Below are 23,139 nucleotides of genomic sequence, written 5' to 3' on the forward strand. Positions count from 1 at the left end.
AGACGGAATACGGGCACCAGAGATGCAATAGGGCTCCTACGAATCTTGGGAGAAAGGGTTATTGTGCTTCATCGATCTAGAAAAGGCATTTGACAATGTGGTTTGGGACAAGCTGGCGACTATAATGTGGGAAAAGAGAGTGGATTGGAAAACCAGAAGACTTATAAACTCATTATATCTTAATCAAAAAGTTTCAGTTAAAGTGAGAGGAGAAAGTACAAACTGGATCAAACTAGGAAAAGGAGTCAGACAAGGATGCTGTCTATCACCTACTCTTTTCAACCTCTACTTGGAAAATATGATTGACCAATGCTCATTAGATAACAAAGGAGTAGAAATTGGAGGAAGAAGAGTAGGGTGTTTGAGGTTTGCTGATGACATGGTCCTTCTAGCCACAGGGGAAAAATAATTACAGGATTTGGTGGACACCATTGCAACTAACGGAAAAAAATAGGGAATGAAAATTAACACAAATAAAACAATGGTATTGGCACTAGGAGGAAATAAGGAAATAAAAATTATGCTGAATGGAGAAATACTAGAACAGGTGCAAAATTTTAAGTATCTTGGAAGCAGGGTAGACACCAACTGGAAGTGCACCACAGAAATTAAAACAAGGATAGCAATGGCATAAGAGGCGTTTTATATAAGAAAAGGAGAATTTTCTGCAGTGGTCTGGACAGAGAACTCAGAAAGAGACTCATAAAATGTCTTGTGTGGAGTGTTCTTCTATATGGCACTGAAACATGGACTATGAGGAAAAAAGACAGGGAAAGGCTGGAGGCTTTTGAGATCTGGACATGGCGCAGGATGGAAAGAATAAGTTGGATGGACAAAGTAAAAAATGAAGAGGTACTGAGAAGAGTAGGGGAGAAAAGACAGTTACTAGATGTAATAAAGAGAAGAAAAAGAAATTGGATTGGGCATATATTAAGAAAGAATGACGGACCGATAAAAACAGTTTTAAAAGGTTATGTAGAAGGGAAAAGGAAGCGAGGAAGGAAGAGATTCCAGTTACTGGATGACATGATGGACGGTACAACATACAGCAGCCTTAAGAAGGAAGCAATGGATCACAGAAAATGGAGAGGGAAAGGACCTGCTAATATAGCAGATAACTGATGATGATGAGTATATTTCGTATTAAAAACAGCAAATTAACATGTTACACCACAATGTAAACCACAGCCAAGAAATTATTGGACATTTAATGGGTACATCCCCACAACTGAATCAAAACTAATTATGTATAATCTACTAGGTTCTGGCAGCTTGCTGTAATGAGATTATGGCTCTGAAAATTTTCAGCCATTTACCCTAACAGGTTACTTCTCCATGCTTAGTTTTGTGTAGTGTACTTTGCTCTTTGTCATATGTAGAATCAAGTCTCATTATAATTTACTTCATCATATTCTTTCACATTGCAAGAAAATTGATGGAATACTATTTCTCTCACATCTGAGCTCTTCTGTGTGTACATGGAAATACATTCAAATTGAAAGTAGAAAAGTGATCCCTAACAATATTTAGAATGAACAAAATTTAGAAAGAATAGGAATGCTTACTTACCACAGTTTCAAATAGTATCAAGTGGAATAGCACTGACAGTCACACAAATTAAAATACAACTGGGTCTTTGGTTTTTGGAATTTCATGTATTAGATCAGTATACTTTGCGTATATCCATCCTGTTATTAGTTATGGGATAATATTCTGGGGAGTGAACAGGAGAAATATCGAAGCTATATTCAAATTGCAGAAAAGAGCAGTACATTTAATGATCAAGAGTGGCAGCATGGCTCACTGCCTTGAACTTTTTAAAATGCTGGAAATCTTAACTGTCCAATGTGAATATATGTTTCAGAATGTTATGTACATTAAAAAAATTATTGAACACTATGTTAACAATGGTTCTGTAAATGGTTACGAAACTAGTAACTGCATTAATTTGCAATTGGATAGAAAAAATAAAGTTAAAATACAACAGAGTCTACTGTACAATGCCATCAAATTATATAATAAATTACCGCAAAACATAAAAGACATAAAAGTTACTATACAGTAATGGAGTACTTGAATTAAAAAAGATTACTTAAAATCTGAAAGTTCTGTGCTAAATTATATGGAGAAATAATAATTATATAAGACTGAAAAATGTAAATTAGACTATAAGAAAATTTCACTTTCAACTATTGTGTAGGAAAAAAATTTAAACTGCTAAATTGTTTGTTATTCAATGACAAAATCCATACAATGTAAATTGTTTCATGGATTAATAAAGAAATCAAATCAAAGAATTATGAGAAAGCTAAGAACAGGACTGCTGAAAGGGAGGAAAAGTCACTCCAAACCCTTGACAGGAGGCACGACATTACACTCAATCAGTAGAAAGCAGCTTTAAGTCTAAAAGAATAAATTCAAATTGTAGAGTGCTAATGTTTTGAAGTAGGTGACATACAATTGAAGATGTGAGCTACAATAGAAGAAAATGATTAAGAAATAACCAAAACAAAGATGGGAGATTAATTAATGTGACATAAATAAAAAGTGAATAAAAGATGTAAATATTAAAAAGAAAAGTAAAGGAAAAGTTAACAAAGGAAGAATGTGATGCAAACATGGGTAAAGGAATGAAAGAGGATGGGAAGAATAGACTGAATTAAAAGGGGAAAAAAGAGGAGTGAGAGGAAGAGGGGTTACAGGGTAATGAGGAAAAGAGAAAATGTGAAACAAAATATAATTAAGAATGAGTTGAACTAAAGTATAAAGGCAGAGAGAAAAACATGATGAAGAATATAAACAGAAAATTCAGGAAGAAAGGGGGAAAAAAAATCAAAAGGGAGAAGGGTGTATAGATACCATGTGACTACTGCTAAATTTCACAAATAGCTTAGCAACAAAATACTGTGCTGCCAGCATACGTAATTTATTTATTACTTTTCAATGTGGTAGTGGTGATGCCAGTGTAAACACAGGACAAAACTCACTTATCAGTTGACAGATCACACATGTGCTCTCACGGGTTGCCCGTCTTGTGTTTCCATATATTTTTCTACTGATGGAGTGGGAACATGCAATAAGATAAGGTGCGTAGAACAAGATTTATAATTAGGCTGCACACTTGCGTAAGGACCAAGGTCCTATTTAACAAACAGGATGAAACGTATTAATAGCAGCTGTTCCGCTGTGTAAGTTATATTCATCCACTCCTCTAAGACTAATACTTCCAATAGTCACCAACATACACTGGTTTGTCGCCTCACACAGTCGCGATTTGCGCTGGGTCTTCGTTCTTCGCTTCTTACCTGTCTTATTTTATTTACCTTCTGCATCATCTGTCTACCTTTTCCTTTGCACTCTACATCTGTATGGAAATTTGCCTAATTATTAAATTTTATTTCATTTTTTTCTATTTTTCTTACCCCTCTTCATACCTTACTTCTTCTACTTTTCTGTTTGTTACAGTTTATCATTATACCTCTTCTTGTTCCTTTTCCCTAACACCTAGTGCCCAACAAATCTTTTTGCAAAAATTTATTTTGTGGTCTTCGCATTTGCACTTCCTGTTTCATTCCTGCTTCCCATATATTCTCTTCCCATTTACTTCCATGTGATTCAGCTCTTCTGTTTTGCAGCCCGTCACAACTTGTACATTTGCAAGTCTCTTTCTCGTATTCCCTGATCCGGATGAAAGAATTTCATAAACTTTTACAACTTCAAGATTTGTCCATATTGTATGATTTGTTACCTCCCAAGTATTCATTTTCAGGTATCTGCGAAGTATTTGCACCTGTTGTGCTTAAATATTGCTATTGTGTATTTGTGATGTCAAGAATAGCACAAAATACACACCTTCATGCTGTTTACAGCATCATACCTTATGATTATATTGAAATTGACTTCCTGTCAAATAAAGTAAGCAGTTTTGCATTTGCAGTGCAAATACTGGCAAATTCCACTGACTTGAGTACACGAAAAACTGCTTATCATAATTATTTTGGATCTGTCATTAGATATGGGATAATTTACTGGGGAAGTTCAAGTAGTGTATGTCAAATACTGAAACTGCAAAGGAAAATTGTCCGATACATGTGTACTGCACAGCAAACAGCCTTGTCACCCATTATTTCGGAAACTGCAAATCTGAACTGTTCCCACCATATACATTTATGAAATTATAATTTTCCTACACAGCAGACAAAAATTATTTGAGAAGAATCATTTTAACCATACATATAACATAAGACATAAAAATAATTTTATGCACCCACACACCAGTTGAAATTATATGCATGGACTTCACAGTATGTGGGGTGACAATATATAACAAGTTAATGGGCAAAAACAAATTTAATATGAAGCCAGAAATTTTAAAAATGAGACTACAGAAGATTCTGTGGGGAAATGCTACTACTCAATAGAAGAATTCATAGAGGATGAAATGATTGTTTGAGCAAAGAGTAATTAAGTGTTAGATTTTATTGTATGTATGTATAAAAAATTGTATCATTATTATGATGCTGTCTGTTAACATCAGCTTTGTTTATGGTGAAATTTTACCACAATCACAAGTCTCCTGCACCTGAATAAAATGATTTAGATTATGTATGCTGTGAGACAAATAAACCACAATTTAGAAACACTATGTAGTTTTTGTAACATACAGCTGTCTCATGCCATTATATTTGGCCTTTCTTCCCATCAGGGTCTTGCCAAGACCATATAGGGTTGATGGTCTATGAAACTTAATTTGCAGGGACCATGAAGTACTTTTTCCATATTTGGCTTCATGGTCTGCCATAAACACAGCAGCTTAGCAGCTGAATTAGAGATAATTGTGGTGTTGGATGGAGAGCACTCCTTTCACCACAGCAAAAGTAACAATTCTGTCAAGTGAATTGAAAGTGCTCAGATACAATGCTGGCAGTCAACGCAAAAGGCAGGTGGAAGGTAGGTGAGCTGTGGAACAATAGCACATTTTGTCACAACCAAAACATGGGTATTTGATGCATGGAACAATCGATATCTGAAGTCCTGCAGATCCTTTGCTTTCCATGTGATACTGTATGATTGCCATGATTAGGGGAAAATGGTGCTGCCAGAATTGATTGCTGTATGAGAATTGATGACAAGGGTTACTGCAAGAGTAACTGCATATGGATGACCCACAGTGTTGTGTCCATAGTTGGTATGAGATAACTGGGCAAATTGTGAACAATTCAACCATGTAATAAATGAATAAAACATCTATTTAAAAATGTACAAAATCATGAATTACATACATAAGTTTGGACCATTTTGAAACTGTTCCAGCAGTGTACATGATTTGTTTATCACTGTATAGCTTTGGAAATATCAATAACATAGTGCAGGGTGCTTAGTAGTCTCAGTGCAAGTCATCTGAGATCTTGGGACAGAACTCTGTGTGCAGCATTTAAAAAAAAAGTGCAAACAAATACATTTGCATTCAGTGAGGAGATGCAAAGATGGCATCCTCTGATGGCGTCTGTAGCCCCAAGCATAGGAATCCTGTGAGCCTTGCAGATAGTGGGGCTCATGGTGGCACCTGTCAATGGCCTATTTAAGTGCATATTCTGCAGAGATGTGGGTGGCACACTACATGAGGACGATGTAGACACCAAAAATACCACCTGTACTACATAAGACAGTCATGAGCATGAACAATCAATTGTGCTGTTCCGTAATATAAGGAGAAACCCTACTGATGGCAATGTAATATTACAGAAATAGCGCTCGAGGCAGAATCCTCAATGCGTGTGTGTGTGTGTGTGTGCGTGTGTGTGTGTCCCACTCAAACATCCCTGGTGTGTGTGTGTGTGTGTGTGTGTGTGTGTGTGTGTGTGTGTGTGTCCCACTCAAACATCCCTGATCTCAGACACCCCGGGAAAAAAAAACCGCAGTAGATACAACAATAAAAAGTGCACCACATTGTAGAGCATCTCGAAGAATTTATTTATTTATCACCATTACACCTCTACATGTAAACCATTTGTAGCACGAAGAATATCAGGTCTATATTCAGTTACTTGCAAAGTTCTTTGTAACATTTCCTCTGTTATTGTTGCAATCGCATTAGTGATACGATGTCGCAACATAGGAATATCGTCCACTTTGGTCACATACACGTGGTCCTTCACGAATCCCCACATGAAGAAATCAAGCTGCATAATGTCGGGTGAATGTGGTGGCCAGGCAATGGGTCTTCCACATCTGATCTAACGACTGGGAAATTTCCTGTCCAGGAACTAGCGAACAGCCATTGACCAAGGTGTTTGAAGCTCCATCTTGTTGAAAAATGATGTTGTGTTGCAAGTCTTGAACCTGAGGGTACACAAACTGCTCCAGCGTGTCTAGATACACTGACCCATTCACTGTTTGTTGTGCAAAGAAGAATGGTCCAACAATCCTGTCATGCATTAGACCGCACCAGACGTTTAGTTTAGGGCTATCATGAACATGTTAAATGACAACATGCAGATTTTGCGAACCCCAAATCCGAACATTATACCTATTAACCCTTCCCGACAGATAAAAGGTTGCCTCAGCTGAGAATAAACATCTTTCCAGGAAGCTGGCATCCATATCAATGTTGTTGTTGTGGTCTTCATTCCAGAGACTGGTTTGATGCAGCTCTTCATGCTACTCTATCCTGTGCAAGCTTCTTCATCTCCCCATACCTACTGCAATCTACATCCATCTGAATCTGTTTGGTGTATTCATCTCTTGGTCTCCCTCTACGATTTTTACCCTCCACGGTGCCCTCCAATACTAAATTGGCGATCCCTTGATGCCTCAGAATATGTCATACCAACCAATCCCTTCTTCTGGTCAAGTTGTGCCACAAATTTCTCTTCTCGCCAATTCTATTCAATACCTCGTCATTAGTTATGTGATCTACCCATATAATCTTCAGCATTCTTCTGTGGCACTACATTTCAAAAGCTTCTATTCTCTTCTTGCCTAAACTATTTATTGTCCACGTTTCACTTCCATACATGGCTACACTCCATACAAATACTTCCACAAACGACTTCCTGATACTTAAATCTGTACTTGATGTTAACAAATTTCTCTTCTTCAGAAACACTTTCCTTGCCATTGCCAGTCTACATTTTAGATCCTCTCTACTTCGACCATCATTAGTTATTTTGCTCCCCAAATACCAAAACTCATTTACTACTTTAAGCGTCTCATTTCCTAATCTAATTCCCTCAGCATCACCCCATTTAATTCGACTACATTCCATTATCCTTGTTTTGCTTTTGTTGATGTTCATCTTATATCCTCCTTTCAAGACACTGTCCATTCTGTTCAGCTGCTCTTCCAGGTCCTTTGCTGTCTCTGACACAATTACAATATCATCGGCAAACCTCAAAGTTTTTATTTCTTCTCCATGGATTTTAATACCTACTCCAAATTTTTCATTTGTTTCCTTTACTGCTTGCTCAATATAGAGATTGAATAACATCGGGGATAGGCTACAACCCTGTCTCACTCCCTTCCCAACCACTGCTTCCCTTTAATGCCCCTCGACTCTTATGACTGCCATCTGGGTAAATAGCCTTTCGCTCCCTATATTTTACCTCTGCCACCTTCAGAATTTGAAAGAGAGTATTCCAGTAAACATTGTCAAAAGCTTTCTCTAATTCTACAAATGCTAGAAAAGTAGGTTTGCCTTTCCTTAATCTATCTTCTAAGATAAGTCATAGGGTCAGTATTGCCTCACGTGTCCCAACATTTCTGTGGAATCTAAACTGATCTTCCCCGAGGTCGGCTTCTACCAGTTTTTCCATTCGTCTGTAAAGAATTTGCGTTTGTATTTTGCAGACGTGACTTATTAAACTGATAGTTTGTTAATTTTCACATCTGTCAACATCTGCTCTCTTTGGGATTAGAATTATTATATTCTTCTTGAAGTCTGAGGGTATTTCACCTGTCTCATACATCTTGCTTACCAGATGGTAGAGTTTTGTCAGGGTTGACTCTCCCAAGGCTATCAGTAGTTCTAATGGAATGTTGTCTACTCCCGGGGACTTGTTTCGACTTAGGTCCTTCAGTGCTCTGTCAAACTCTTCATGCAGTATCATATCTCCCATTTCATCTTCATCTACATCCTCTTCCATTTCCATAATACTGTCCTCAAGAACATTGCCTTTGTATAGACCCTCTATATACTCCTTCCACCATTCTGATTTCCCTTCTTTGCTTAGAACTGGGTTTCCATCTGAGCTCTTGATATTCATGCAGGTGGTTCGCTTTTCTCCAAAAGTCGCTTTAATGTTCCCGTAGGCAGTATCTATCTTACCCCTAGTGATATAAGCCACTACATCCTTACATTTGTCCTCTAGCCATCCCTGCTTAGCCATTTTGCACTTCACGTTGATCTCATTTTTGAAACATTTGTATTCCTTTTTGCCTCCTTCATTTACTGCATTTTTGTATTTTCTCCTTTCATCAATTAAATTCAATATTTTTACTGTTACCCAAGGGTTTCTACTAGCTTCCGTCTTTTTACCTATTTGATCCTCTGCTGCCATCCCTATTTCATCTCTCAAAGCTACCCATTCTTCTTCTAATGTATTTCTTTCCCCCATTCTTGTCAATCTTTCCCTTATGCTCTCCCGGAAACTCTGTACAACCTCTGGTTTAGTCAGTTTATCCAGGTCCCATCTCCTTAAATTCCCACCTTTTTGCAGTTTCTTAGGTTTTAATCTACAGTTCATAACCAATAGATTGTGGTCCAAATCTGCCCCTGGAAATGTCTTACAATTTAAAACCTGGTTCCTAAATCTCTGTCTTACCATTATATAATCTGCCAGCCGGGGTGGCCGAGCGGTTCTAGGCACTACAGTCTGGAACCGCGTGGCCACTATGGTCGCAGGTTCGAATCCTGCCTCAGGCATGGATGTGTGTGATGTCCTTAGGTTCGTTAGGTTTAAGTAGTTCTAAGTTCTAGGGGACTGATGACCTCAGAAGTTAAGTCCCATAGTGCTCAGAGCCATTTGAACCATTATATAATCTATCTGAAACCTGTCAGTATCTCCAGGCTTCTTCCATGTATACAACCTTCTTTCATGATTCTTGAACCAAGTGTTAGCTATGATCAAGTTATGCTCTGTGCAAAATTCTACCAGGCGGCTTCCTCTTTCATTCCTTACCCCCATTCCATATTCACCTATGTTTCCTTCTCTTCCTTTTCCTACTGTCGAATTCCAGCCACCCATGACTATTAATTTTTGTCTCCCTCTCACTATCTGAATAATTTCTTTTATCTCATCATAAATTTCATCAATCTCTTCATCATCTGCGGATCTAGTTGACATATAAACTTGTACTACTATGGGAGGCATGGACTTCATATCTAATTTGGCCACAATAATGCGTTCGCTATGCTGTTTGTGCTAGCTTAACCGCATTCCTATTTTTTTATTTGTTATTAAACCTACTCCTGCATTACCCCTATTTGATTTTGTATTTATAACCCTGTATTCACCTGACCAGAAGTCTTGCTCCTCCTGTCACTAAACTTCACTAATTCCCACTATATCTAACTTTAACCTATCCATTTCCCTTTTTAAATTTTCTAAACTACCTTTGTGATTAAGGGATCTGACATTCCATTAACCGACCAGTTGGACGTAAGTTTTCTTTCTCCTGATAACAACGTCCTCCTGAGTAGTCCCCACCCAGAGATCCAAATGAGGGACTATTTTACCTCCTGAATATTTTACCCAAGAGGACGCCATCATCATTTAACCACAAAGTAAAGCTGCATGCCCTTGGGAAAAATTACAGCTGTAGTTTCCCCTTGCTTTCAGCCGTTCACAATACCAGCGCAGCAAGGCTGTTTTGGTTAGTGTTACAAGGCCAGATCAGTCAATCATCCAGACTGTTGCCACTGCAACTACTGAAAAGGCTGCTGCCCCTCTTCAGGAACCACACGTTTGTCTGGCCTCTCAACAGATACCCCTCCATTGTGGTTGCATCTACTGTACGGCTAACTGTATCGCTGAGGCACGCAAGCATTCATCCCCACCAATGGGAAGGTAATGGTTCATGAGGGCTCCATATATCAATATGCTGCAGCATATCCGCTGCAAATTGTTGTTGGCATGGTTTTCGTTTGGTGTCAGATGTTGCAGAATTTGCACTTTGTTAGCACACATATGAAGACGCTGGTGAACTACATGATGCAGTGTTGATTGGGGTACATCAAGTTGCCTAGATGCTTGACGAACTGACTCACCTGGGCTTCTGAGAACCGTTTGTCTGATGCCCTCCACTGTCTCCTCTGAAACTCCGTAATGTGCAGTGCCAGAATGTCTCGGGAACACTTCCTGTTGCCAGAAACTTCCTATATTATTCCTTATTGCACAGTAATCGGCGATTTTGTTTCTGGAAACCACACTACTGCTTACGCACGCTGCTGTGGAGTCACCATTTTCAGTTCATGCAACCATGCTGCACTCTGGTGACAATACTTTTCACTTCTGATGTGGGAATACGAATTCTTTGAGATGCTGTAGAATGTGGTGCATTTTTCATTGTCGTATCTACTGTGGTTTTTCTCTCCTGGGTCCTTGAAATAAGGAAGGTTTGATTGGGACATCCTGTACTGCTCAAGCAATTATAAATGCAAATAGCTAGATTTCCGAAGGAAATGAGCTCATAATTAATAACTAAATTGGGATGATTAATGGTAATTTGAATTCTACTCTCCATATATGAGTGCCACGTCTCTTCATAACCTTATTCCTAATTGTCCACTGAAGTGTTATGAGTTGAAAGAGGAAACCAAAATCTTATTTACTTAAATAAAAATTATTTGTTATAAAAAGCACTCCAGCACTGAATTGATCCTGTTGACAGTAAAAAAAGGCACTGAAAGCAATAAGTCAAGTTAGTCTTGTAAAAAACATAAGACCGGCTGTAGAAGATGACAGTGAAGTGTGTGCAGCATAACATTACCCGTACCTGTATGGGAGAGAGGACAGAAGTACTGTCCTCTGAAAGTGGCCAGCACACAATAGGGGACATGCTCAACTCTCTCATTTGTCACTTATGATGTAAATGACTTTACACACATTCTCACACCTTTGACTCAGGGTTACTGTACCTAAAATTAGTGTGCTCAGAGACAGTGATGAGTTACTTTATACAACAGGTGTGGCAATTAAAAAAATGTTGTGAGGCTCCCAGCTGGTTGCAAGCCATTTGTTCTGACACCACTTCAGTGGTGTGTGTTTCACAGTTCATTTATCAAGCAGCTTTTCATTTAGCCTTATGATGTAGAGTAAATCCCAGTAAAGACCTATTCATCATGGAAAAATAATAACTGCAGTGTATTCACCAACTGTTGATGGACAACTAAAGTGGCTGCTCCTTTAGAGCAGAAAGATGCATTTAGCCAATGTGGATGGCAAGAATTCGTCTCCTACTTGTGGGTGAATTTATTCTACTTGAACGCTAAATTACAGCATGAGCGAGAACTATGGAAGACTCTGGGGTGGGATTTAGGGCAAGTCAGGTTGGTGACTGAGACAAAGAAAGGATTCCTTTGATGGTCAGAAATTTACTGTATTTTATATGTGATGTTCTAGTTTGCATTGTGTTATTTTATTATTTTCAAAGGATTGAAGGTGTGTGATTGTAACTTAATTTAAGAAGTGAACCATAGAGTTCGTTCTTGTGCCATAATATGAAAGAAATTCCCACAACAGTAAAAGCACTGCCCCTCTAACTCTGTTTAATGTTTGACTTGGAATAGGCTTTATAATTACATTTTGAATTCCATGAAATATCATACAGTCATCTTTTAATATTGCACTGTAATTATAATTGTCTAAAATTGTCTGATAAATGAAGTAGCAATTGCATATTTTCTTCTTCTTGTTGAATTTCAGTTGCCATGTCGAACCGGGCCTCAAACTACACATTCTCGGATAAATGAAGAACAGAACAAGAAATGTCTTATCCAGATAAGCAGATACAGATTTTCTTTAGTTATTTCAGGGCTCACAAAAATCCTACAACGTGTAAATGAAATGGTAAGTTAAAATTATATGATTGATTTCAGTTACTCTTTTGTTTGTCTTACAGTCTTCCATGTATATTTGAGTTTATCAAACTTAATGTAATTGTACTATAATATGACTAGATTGACTTGAAACTGATTCACGTTGAGCAGATAAATCAGTTAATCTAACTGTTCAGATCATCAATTATTTCTTCACTGTAGAGAGCAAGATACAGAAGATTCCTGTGTGGCGGCATCTAACATGAGTAGGTTTGTAATGAGATGAGAAAAATGGTAAATGAATATGGAAATGTGCTACTGTAAGAAGAGAATGATCAATGTGCTGCCATAGGGAGTGGAGTAAAATGAACACTGGTGACGGAATCAGTAGAGTGCAAATGGTATATTGAAGGTCAGGTTGTAGAAGTCTGCTAAGAATGCCAAAACCATAGGAAGGAAAATGGCTGATTTAAATGTAGCTTTTTGTATGTGAGATGAGGAAAAAGAAATATTGATGCGAACGCAGTGTAGCAACATACAATCACAGGTATTATTTTTGCTGCTTATTTTCCGCTGATATCAGGAATCTGTGCAGAGCAAAACTTTTAAATATAAATGTTAGAATAAATAAATAAATGTCATGTGACTAGGGCCTCCTGTCGGGTAGACTGTTTGCCGGGTGCAAGTCTTTCGATTTGACACCACTTCAGCGACTTGCATGTCGATGGGGCTGAAATGATGATGATTAGGACAACACAACACCCAGTCCCTGAGTGGAGAAAATCTCCGACCCACCCGGAAATCGAACCCGGGCCCTTAGGATTGAAATTCTGTCACGCTGACCACTCAGCTACCGGGGGCGGACAATGTTCAAATGATAAAAACAGAACCATTCACACTGTGTTTTGTACAGTGCTGTTGAAGAAGAGAGAGGTTGAGTTGATACATTTGAAGCACTGGTATTTATTTAATTTGTTAATGGGAGCAGTAGCAGCAGAAAAATACTTGGAAGATTGTAAAAATGTTGTCATGAATTACTGTAAATATTAGGTGCAAAAATTACATAGTTGCATCATCATTTCAGCCATTGAAATATGAATGAGTTCATCAAACTTCAAACAGCGTGAAGGATAGGCAATACTGATTTTAAAATAAAAAAAAAAAATGTTTTAAATATGGTTAGGTATTGTGTGATTAGTTAAAACAAGAGAGCATTTAATACATAAAGTAAGTAAAATGTTTTGCTTCTCCAGCAAATAAAACTTAATAAAATACTACTGAGCTAAAAATATAATGTTAGTACATACTTGTGATATTTGAAGGAAATTTCCTATTATACTAGTAAATAAATTACAGTCAGAATGTGTTAGTGTAAACTGACAAAATTTTAAGATTACGGTAAAGTTTTACATCGGGTTATGGAATTAAGTATGTGAAAAGCTGCAGAAGCAGTTGACCTGGAAGAAGGACATGAAACAAAAGTAGTAATTTTTTAAGACTAGCTATTTGCTGCTAATAAATCTCAGATGATCTTGACAGTGGCTGTTTGGGTGCCTCAAAACACTGACTGCAGCTACATGATTCATAAATGCAAATATGTTTATGAGAAGACAATATAGAAAGAAGAATTTAACACTCGAACTCTAAAGCTGTAATGTCCTTAGCTGGAAAAAGTGCAGTTACAAGGCATGTAAAATAAGTGTGTAATGGACGTCAGTAACTAATGACTGTTCTCAGACGAAAGTTACGTATTTGTTGATCAGGTCAATGAAGATAATGAAACAGAATAAGCTTATACCTCCAACTACATGCAAAACAAGTAGTAGTCATTTCCTCTGCTGACAGATTTTGGGAAACTAAAGATTATTTGTGGGAAATACAAAAATATTCCAGTGATGTGCAAAATTTACTTGCTGCCATGTGCAATCCACGTAACATATTAGTGAATGCAGCAATGCACCACAACTACTAAATATGTATGGGAATTGGATTTATTTCCTAACCTCCTGCTCCCCCTTCTCTGCAATCTCCTCATCCCTGTCTCTTTGTCCATCTCCTCCACCTCCTCCCTCTCTTTGATCTTGACCCTTGTATAGCATATGAAACCTTGATAGGGAATTGAAGTCGCTTAAAGTGAATGGGTGAATTTGGATGGGATCTTTGGTACTTCAGGTATGAGGGAGGCCTCAACATCTACTGGATACATGAGCATAATAGCTTCGATGACAGTACTTAGCATAGTTTTAATCTCTGAATGGCTAAGATTACAAAGTTTGTACAGTTCAGATTTTGTGGTAGTATTCTAATCATAAGCTGATAATCCATAAATTCAACTGTCATGTTTACTGTTAAAACTGAGGTTGTGTACATAATTTTTAACAACGTTTGCATGTATAAAAATGAGGAGAAGGAATATATATATAGTGGAGAATTTAAATGCCCAGCTGTCATAGTTAAAACTGACTGCGAGAAAGAAAATGAAACTGCACATTTTCACAGCACAGCACTGCATTTTCTTTCTCACACTTGGTTTTAACAGAAAACTTGTAGAATGTTTAAGAAAAGTATACAGACTATGTCTGTATGTTTATTAGAGTATTGTGGAAAAATCAGAAATAAATCGGTCAAGAACTTTTCAATATTTTTGCTGACAAAATTTCCCCATTATAAATTACATATACAAAGTGTCTCAAAAAACACTGACAGTGCTTAGAATGTTGTGTTGGAAGGCAAACTGATCGGTTTTCAAGAAGGAACCTGTATCTGGAAATGCACAGCTTGAGTGGTGGGGAGCATCACAGTCTGAGAGTGACTGTTGATTGTTTGTTACAATTCATTTTGGTGTCTGAATATTAAACACATGCAGTCCTTTAACTATCTGTGTTCTGTGGATGGACAACCTGAGCCTAATAACATTCCTGTGTATATGCCACATTTCTCCACACAGCCCTTGTACACGCCATGCTACAGACTCATTTGGTCTACCAGTGCAGTATCATTGTTGACAGCAGTGCGATATGTACAAGTACACAGGTGCAGAAATGACCGACATGTTGCTTCCTTACGGCAAAATGGATTGCAGTGGGAGAGCTTCTGCAAGACTGTATGCATAACATTTTCCAAACAGACATTCCCCACATCATTCCATATTTGTGGACATTGATAGATAACTCTGAGATGACAGAAAGTTGCATGTAAGTATTTTCTACCTGAGGTGTGTCCATTGTAAAATAGTAGCATTTTGTGCTTGGTACTTGTGAATACTATCCCCAATCTACTATTTGACATCTGGTAGCTGCCGAAACGTGATGCGGATTGTTCACACTCAGTTTGAGCACTGCAGTTGGAGGAGGACGTGCTGATAATGATCAGACCCAGGACCCAGCCACCAGCATTCAGCAGGTAGCACAGGTGCTGCACACAGATTAAAGTGCCTTGTGGGGTCTTGTCCGTAAGCACTGGCCCCATCCATACCACACACAGAAAGTGCAGGCATTACGGAAGAAGGATTAATCATGGTGGGTACAGTTTGCGCATAGTATTTACAACAGTGCATACTCCAGCCACAATTCCCAAGCTTGGTGCATTCATGGATTAATGCACGTTTACTAGACAAGGTATGTTAAAATTGCATAACATGCATGTTTGGGCAGACGAAAATGTGCCTGCGTAGATGATTCAAAATCACCAGCACATGGTTGGTGTTAACATCTGGCCTGGGATAATTGGTGACTGTATTATTGGGCCATATCTACTGCCCAACTGACTAACAGGACTGATCTATCTCACATTATTAGAGTGATTTGCCTACCTTGTTAGATGTAATGCCACTGAATGTTCAGATGAACATTTGGCTGCAACATGACAGAGCTCCAGCACACTTTGATGTCAATGTGTAGAATCACTTCAGCATGGCATATCCCAACCAATGGGGACCAGTTCCATGGACAGCACAGTGCGCAGATCTGACATGTCTCAACTATTTTGTGTATGGTAGTCTGAAGAGTATGGTGTGGTTCACCTGTAACATCAGCAGAGGACCTTATTGCTCGAGTACAAGGAGTGGCTGGAGTACTTAAAAGACAACCACACTTACTGGCTCGTGCATGAGGCTTAGCACTGCCATTCTAGGAGGTACACAGTCCAGAACCCATTTGTAATGTAGACAGCATATTGTGCTACTCATATTGGATTTATTTCTGTAATGTGGAATGCACACCCATCTCAGACTCTGACATTCTCCAGTGCCCAAGCTGCACTTCTGTACTTTTCTGGATACGGGCTCCTGCTTGAAAACTGATCAGTGTGCATTCCCATTCAACATACCAAGCATTATTAATGCTTTGTTGGGACATGCTGTATATTTATACATTATATTTATTGTAAAAAATGTGTCTGCAGCTCGTGGTCTAGTGGCTGGCCTTGCTGCCTCTGGATCATGGGGTCTCAAGTTTGATTCCCAGCCAGGTTGGGGATTTTTCTATGCCTCGAGACTGGATGTTTGTGTTGTCCTCACCATTTCATCATCATCATCATCATCATCATTTCGTGTACGGGGTGGTGACAGGAAGGGCATTCAGCCACCCCTTCAAATACCATGCCAAATCCGACCATAACCCTGCTGACTGTGCGAAAATGTTGGACAAAGCCACAAGAAAAAGAAGAGAAGATTTATTTTAAAAAATGTAGCCTTTGCCCATCTGAGTGTTTATTAGAGTATCATGTAAACATTTGAAGTAAATTGGTTTAAGAAATTTGGTAACAACGTTAAACAACTACTTGCCTTTAGCCAGTGTCGGTCACACATTGATATTAGAGCATCATGTAAAAATGTGAAATAAGTCAATGTAGAATTTTTGAATTTTTTTAATTTAATTTCTTTTATTAGAGTATCTTTTAAAAATATGTAAGTAATAAGTAAGTTTGTCAAGAACTTTTTGAGATTTTTGATAACAGCATTAAACAGCTACTTGTCTTTTCATAGTAGTAAAAAATTGTGTGGGTACAAGAGATTCAAAAGATACATGGATCTCCTCAAGTATGTGACTGTTGAATAAGGAATGGACCAAGAGACTGAGAGTATCAGAGCGAGATACGTATGGTGAAGCCCATTTCTGAATCGACTGAAGTGTTGAGTGTGTAGCAGAATAACTGTGGGTTCTGGATTCGTGGCCTCTACTGTTGTGGCACTCTTGTGGTGCCAGTGCTGTTGAAGTGGTTGGGGTTGGAGCCCTATGCTGGGGATGGCTTGTGAGTGATGTCGTCAGATACTTGGCCTGTGAAACAAGCAGAGCTCCGATATGAAGTTAGATGTTGGCCAGTAAGCTTAAGAAGGGTCTGGTAGTGGCCCATGGATGATGTCAGCTTTAAGATGGTGGTACAGATTGAATGTTCCGAATGAACTGGCATCGGTTGTTGTTACTTCGGCTGATGTTGGGCCCAAATTATTTCTACAGCCTCCACAACTGGCACCGCAGCCTCTTTTGAGCGATACTCTCTCTGACCTTAGCCGAGAGAAGTAAGGAAGCACATGGTTCATGTGATACCACCTATACAATAATATACCATCACAGATATACATGCAGTGTAAGTTGTAGGGCACGATAAAATAAATGAAAAACAAAACACATTGTGCAGTATTATAAGGGCCTATCTGAAAATTTCTGTTTGAAGGTTGCACACTGCAGAATCAGTATGCTAACCAGACAAAATTGCCATGAACATTGAGGCAATCATCCCACTGACACACCAGTTGAAGATACCTGTTTGGTAGTCCGACAGGAATTGTTGATGCTTCAGAGAACATTTTTAAGGGACTGAAGGTTCGATAATCGTATGGGGAGAGATCAGGACTGTAGGGCAGGTGCTTGACTGCCTCCTGCATGAGTTGACATAACTTTTGTGTTATGACATTTGCAATATGGGTACGTGCATTATCTGCATCCCTTCTGGTGCACCATTCCACAGTGGTGGTTTTTGACAGACATGCTGCCCCATACACATTCTTCATTGTATGATGGATGTCTACCAGTATTTGTCCTTTGGCAGCGAAGAAAAGAATAGCAGCACATTGGTTCTGTTTGGACACATTGGGTAATTACGTTTCCGCATTTACCGTATTTACTCGAATCTAAGCCGCACTCGAATCTAAGCTGCACCTGAGAAATGAGATTCGAGATCGAGGGAAAAAAAATTTTCCCGAATCTAAGCTGCACCTGAAATTTGAGACTGGAAATTCAAGGGGGGAGAAAAGTTTTAGACCGCACTTCCAAATCGAAACAAAGTTGGTCCATTGTAACATGAGACACAATTGCGGTTGAATGGATGAAGATACAGCTACAGTAGTTTGGTTCGAGTCATAAGCTTAAGAGTTAAGCTTTACCAAGTAGCCGTTGCTATGTGTCAGGCGCTCCGTCCGTGTTTATATGGGACACTTCCTTTTTCACTTGCTTCGTCTGGTTTGAATCGATTGCTTATTTTGCTTTGATCTGATAAGTGCCGTTCTCTTTGTTATAGGTGTTTACATCAGTCTAAGCTGAAAATGCATTATTGTAGTGTGTTGTGCATTGTTTGTCGCCTTCTGATAATGAGTGTTTACGACCTGTTGCCGATTGCGGCATGGTTTGCTTTTGTGTGCGCTACCGCAGCTTACATAAAAAGAGAGGAATTGTCTCATAAGCGAAACAATGGCAAGAGACTGCTATTTGTTGTTACTTACACTGCTGCTTTCTTTGATAACGATCAACAAGAATCAAATAATAGACTGCGTATGATAGAAGATGTTCTGAACGAGAGTTTAGTGAAAATTTTTCTCCATTTGAAAATCTTTACACACGCCTCTTTAGCACATTACATTCTGCACAGAAATTAGATTCATCTTAGATTTAAAAATCTAGTCAGTTGCCGTGCTTCATTTCTGACTGTATCACTATTCAGCATAAGAATAATACAAATATAAATGTGACATGATTTGTATATTCTTCCGCGTTTGCTGTTGTCTCACTCTAGTTTTGTAGTTCATTAGCATAATGTTTACATTCTTCAACCTTTTCTTTTAGTTTATTTAGCTACTGATGCAGAGGTTTTGGTGCCAGTATTTATCTTTGTGCCTGCTAAGCATGCCTGTGTAGCGCTACATATATTCGATGGCAGAAGTTAGCTGTGGCGACACCTTCCAACATTTTTCAGAACTTCCGCACTCGATTCTAAGCCGCAGGCGGTTTTTTGGATTAGAAAAACTGGAAAAATGTGTGGCTTAGATTCGAGTAAATACGGTACTGTACACACATCAGAAAGACATGAATGCAACACTAATCTCTTGCCCACATGTTGGTGCAGATATGCGTGCATCTGAGTTGTGTTGAATTGCGTATACACTGAAGCAGCACCTCCATATGAAAACTCCTTGATTGCTCCTTATAATTTGATAAAATATCCATAGTACTGATGCTAGATAAGCTATAAATATGCAGCGAGTGTTGTTCGCAAATACATTGAGAGCTGATATCCGGCATGGTGTTTGGAGTTCTTGGTAGCTTGCTGCCTCTCTGAAATTTTTTATCTAGTGTGACACAAAGTAAAGGCAAGAGTAAATCTGCATGTTCCAATCTTATATGAGTGAAGCAAGATTACTGAAGTTCATAACTTGATAACAAAATTTCTGGTGTCAGAGTGTGTAGTCTGATTGCTGTTGACATTGCAGTGGCTGCTACAGTAAGCTTTGTATCAAATTCCGTTTAAATGTATAGACTTTCATGTGCCTTTGTACAGCATATATGAAGTTAACTGATGGGTCTTGATGTTCTATACATGCATGTACGATTTACAATAAACATTAATTTATTTCAAGGTCTCTCACCTACCCCTTTCCATATTATAATTTTTTAAATTCATAATGTCACTATCACTGGTGTTTTACATCTATTTACACTTACATGACATGTATTAATTTCAGTTTCCAACTGTTGTCGGCCAACGGCCACATGGGCCAGATATTGAAAGAAATTGTTACGAATCATTAGTGATTGTTTTGGATACACTGGAAAAGTGCCTCAGTAACCAACCTAAAGATACAGCAAAATTTGAAGAAGCTATGAATGTGAAGCTACTGCTTAGAGAAATTTGCCAGTTTATAGGTATGATCCCTGATGCTTAGCCTATTATACTGTTTTAAATCAATGTCTGTTATCTGTCAACTTTAGTTTTTGCTGATGAAATAGTATCTTTTAAATATGTATATTAAGTATTGTTCTTTTACTTGTCTAAAATTTAAGATAATAATTTGATTATCTATTGTTTCAAAAGAAAATCACAGTGTATGATTAAAATTATGCTAGATTAATGACCATGAGATAGGTACAAACTGCATGTTTCCAATTTTATCTTAGAACCTCAAATCAGTGAGGACATATGAGATAAACAGCAAAGTTATGAGTAGTATTACAATGTTACTATCAGGCCACAAATTGAGTAATCAACAATTCAAAATTAATGTTTGTAACTGGGATACTTCGATAGATCCTTGTTATAAGTTATGAATGTGGTCTTGGAGATGCTGTTGTTTCAAAACATTTTAATTAAATGGATAAATGGAAATGAAGAACTCACTTCATACACTGCAGTTGCAATGTAGGCACTTTTATTGTTCCAACATGACCACTTTCAACAGTATGATGCTGCCATCATCTGATCTTATGCAGCTTTTTATAAAACTGCCATGTCACATTACATGAAGTCAAAGCATAGAAGTGTATCTTCATTTCCAGCCATACCGATCGCCCCACAGTCCATCATGTGTATCTTATCAATATAAATAACTTCTCCTTGTTTTGACATTTATGTGATATATATCAAGTAATTTTTGATATCCATCTCTTTGGGTGCAGTGTGTTAACGTTGCCTGGTAGTCATTAGTGTCAATTTAAACATTGTGACTAATTTTCATTGGTAATTGTAGATCACTGAAGGCTCTCTTTCAGTACTGGATTCACAGGAAACAATGCTTGTTAGTGATTCAGTTATTTACTTGTTCTGTGAATCATAATTGTGATTTTTTGCTGTGATATGTAATGAATCAGTTCTACAAAACTTTGGCAGTATACTGGTCATTTACAGAAGTTCTTAAGTTCTTTTTATTTTTCTCCTTAAATGTATACAGTAATTTATACTTTTCTATGTTTGATATCTCTCTCCTCATTCATTAACAAACACAATCATACTACCGCACATTCAGATATTTTTCTATAGAATATAGGGAATTGTCAAGTAGATTATGATTTTAGTTTGTGCATTTAGTTAATTTTATTATCCTTTAAATTCTTTACATTGCTGAGTATATGGTAAAAGATTTATATGGCCAATTACCTCATTCCGTTCTGTGCCCCACAAAGCTGAGTGATGGATGATGCAAATAGTTTCTTTTTCTAGAATTATGTTTATGAATGTTACTGTAGTTTACAAACTGTGATTTTTGACAACAAATGTACTAAGGCAGTAACAAACAAATGATTCCTCACTGATGAGATACCCCAGAATATGATACCATTTTGAAAATAGGAAAAATAAATGAACTTTTTGACATTTTAGTCCCCAAAATCTGATTTTATCCATCACCAAAAACTGCAGATCTTAGATGTTTAAGAATTCATTAATGTGTGACTTCCAGTTCAGGTTCTTATAAGTAAAAATACGTAAGAATTTAGACTGTACTATTTCATTTATTGATTTACCCTCAGTCATTATTTCTGATGTTGTGGTCAGGTCTTGTGCAGTTTTGAATAATATGCAATGTGTTTTTACTAAATGTATCAGCTGTCTAGTTACTGATCATTGGCTATTAATTTTCAAGAAAATGTTATTTACATTTTCATCTGTTGGAATTAGTTCATGAGGCTTGATTTTAATAACTGCATTATCAGCAAAGAGAACTTTCCTGCTTCTTGGAAACACTGTACATTGAGAGATAATGTATATATAACAAGAACAAGAGAAGACCCAATATCAATCTCTGTGATACACTTGTTCACTTATATTAGCTATTCCCCATTCTGAAGATGCTGCGTCTTTGTGTACACTCTCTGAGGATCTTAATGCAACTTTTAAAATGTGGTAGTTCTATATCATGAAAATAAGTTACTAGTGAGATCTCTGATAACATAATATTCGAGCTTCTCTAGGAGAACATTGTGAACTGCACACTCAAATGCTTCTGGCAAGTCACAGAAAATACCAGTGGGCAATATTTTTTATTCAAATTTTGTATTATGTGATTTGTGAATTGAAAAACAGAATGTTCTATGGAGAGACAGTTTTGAAATACAAATTGAGTCTGAGTTTGTGTCTTATTATGAGAGAAGTCTGTTATAGTTCTTGCACAAGTAACTTTTTCCAGGACCTTCGAGAAGGAGGCAAGTAGTGAGATTGTTTGGTAATTGTTAATATCTGTCTTACTAACTTTCGTACAAAGGAGTTTGACAACAGCATATTTAATTCTGTGTGGAAATATCTACTCTAATAATGTTGTTGTTGTTGTGGTCTTCAGTCCTGAGACTGGTTTGATGCAGCTCTCCATGCTACCCTATCCTGTGCAAGCTTCTTCATCTCCCAGTACCTATGGCAACCTACATCCTTCTGAATCTGCTTAGTGTATTCATCTCTTGGTCTCCCTCTACGATTGTTACCCTCCATGCTGCCCTCCAATACTAAACTGGTGATCCCTTGATGCCTCAGAACATGTCCTACCAACTGATCCCTTCTTCTAGTCAAGTTGTGCCACAAACTTCTCTTCTCCCCAATCCTATTCAATACTTCCTCATTAGTTATGTGATCTACCCATCTAATCTTCAGCATTCTTCTGTAGCACCACGTTTCGAAAGCTTCTGTTCTCTTATTGTCCAAACTATTTATCGTCCACGTTTCACTTCCATACATGGCTACACTCCATACAAATACTTTCAGAAACGACTTTCTGACACTTAAACCTATACTCGATGTTAGCAAATTTCTCTTCTTCAGAAATGCTTTCCTTGCCATTGCTAGTCTACATTTTATATCCTCTCTACTTCCACCATCATCAGCTATTTTGCTCCCCAAATAGCAAAACT

At 37.8% G+C, this 23,139-nt stretch overlaps 1 protein-coding gene across 2 annotated transcripts in view; it reads left to right on the forward strand.

Moving 5' to 3' along the window:
- LOC126178807 (neurofibromin) overlaps positions 1 to 23,139 on the forward strand; it is a 474,179-nt gene that overhangs the window by 12,524 nt on the left and 438,516 nt on the right. For both annotated transcript variants that reach the window (XM_049924560.1, XM_049924561.1), the window contains exons 2-3: positions 11,925 to 12,068; positions 19,992 to 20,172. In XM_049924560.1, coding sequence (XP_049780517.1) covers positions 11,925 to 12,068; positions 19,992 to 20,172 — 325 coding nt within the window. The remainder of the gene's footprint in view (positions 1 to 11,924; positions 12,069 to 19,991; positions 20,173 to 23,139) is intronic.

The sequence above is a fragment of the Schistocerca cancellata genome, chromosome 1, assembly GCF_023864275.1.
Source record: "Schistocerca cancellata isolate TAMUIC-IGC-003103 chromosome 1, iqSchCanc2.1, whole genome shotgun sequence".
Taxonomy (NCBI): domain Eukaryota; kingdom Metazoa; phylum Arthropoda; class Insecta; order Orthoptera; family Acrididae; genus Schistocerca; species Schistocerca cancellata.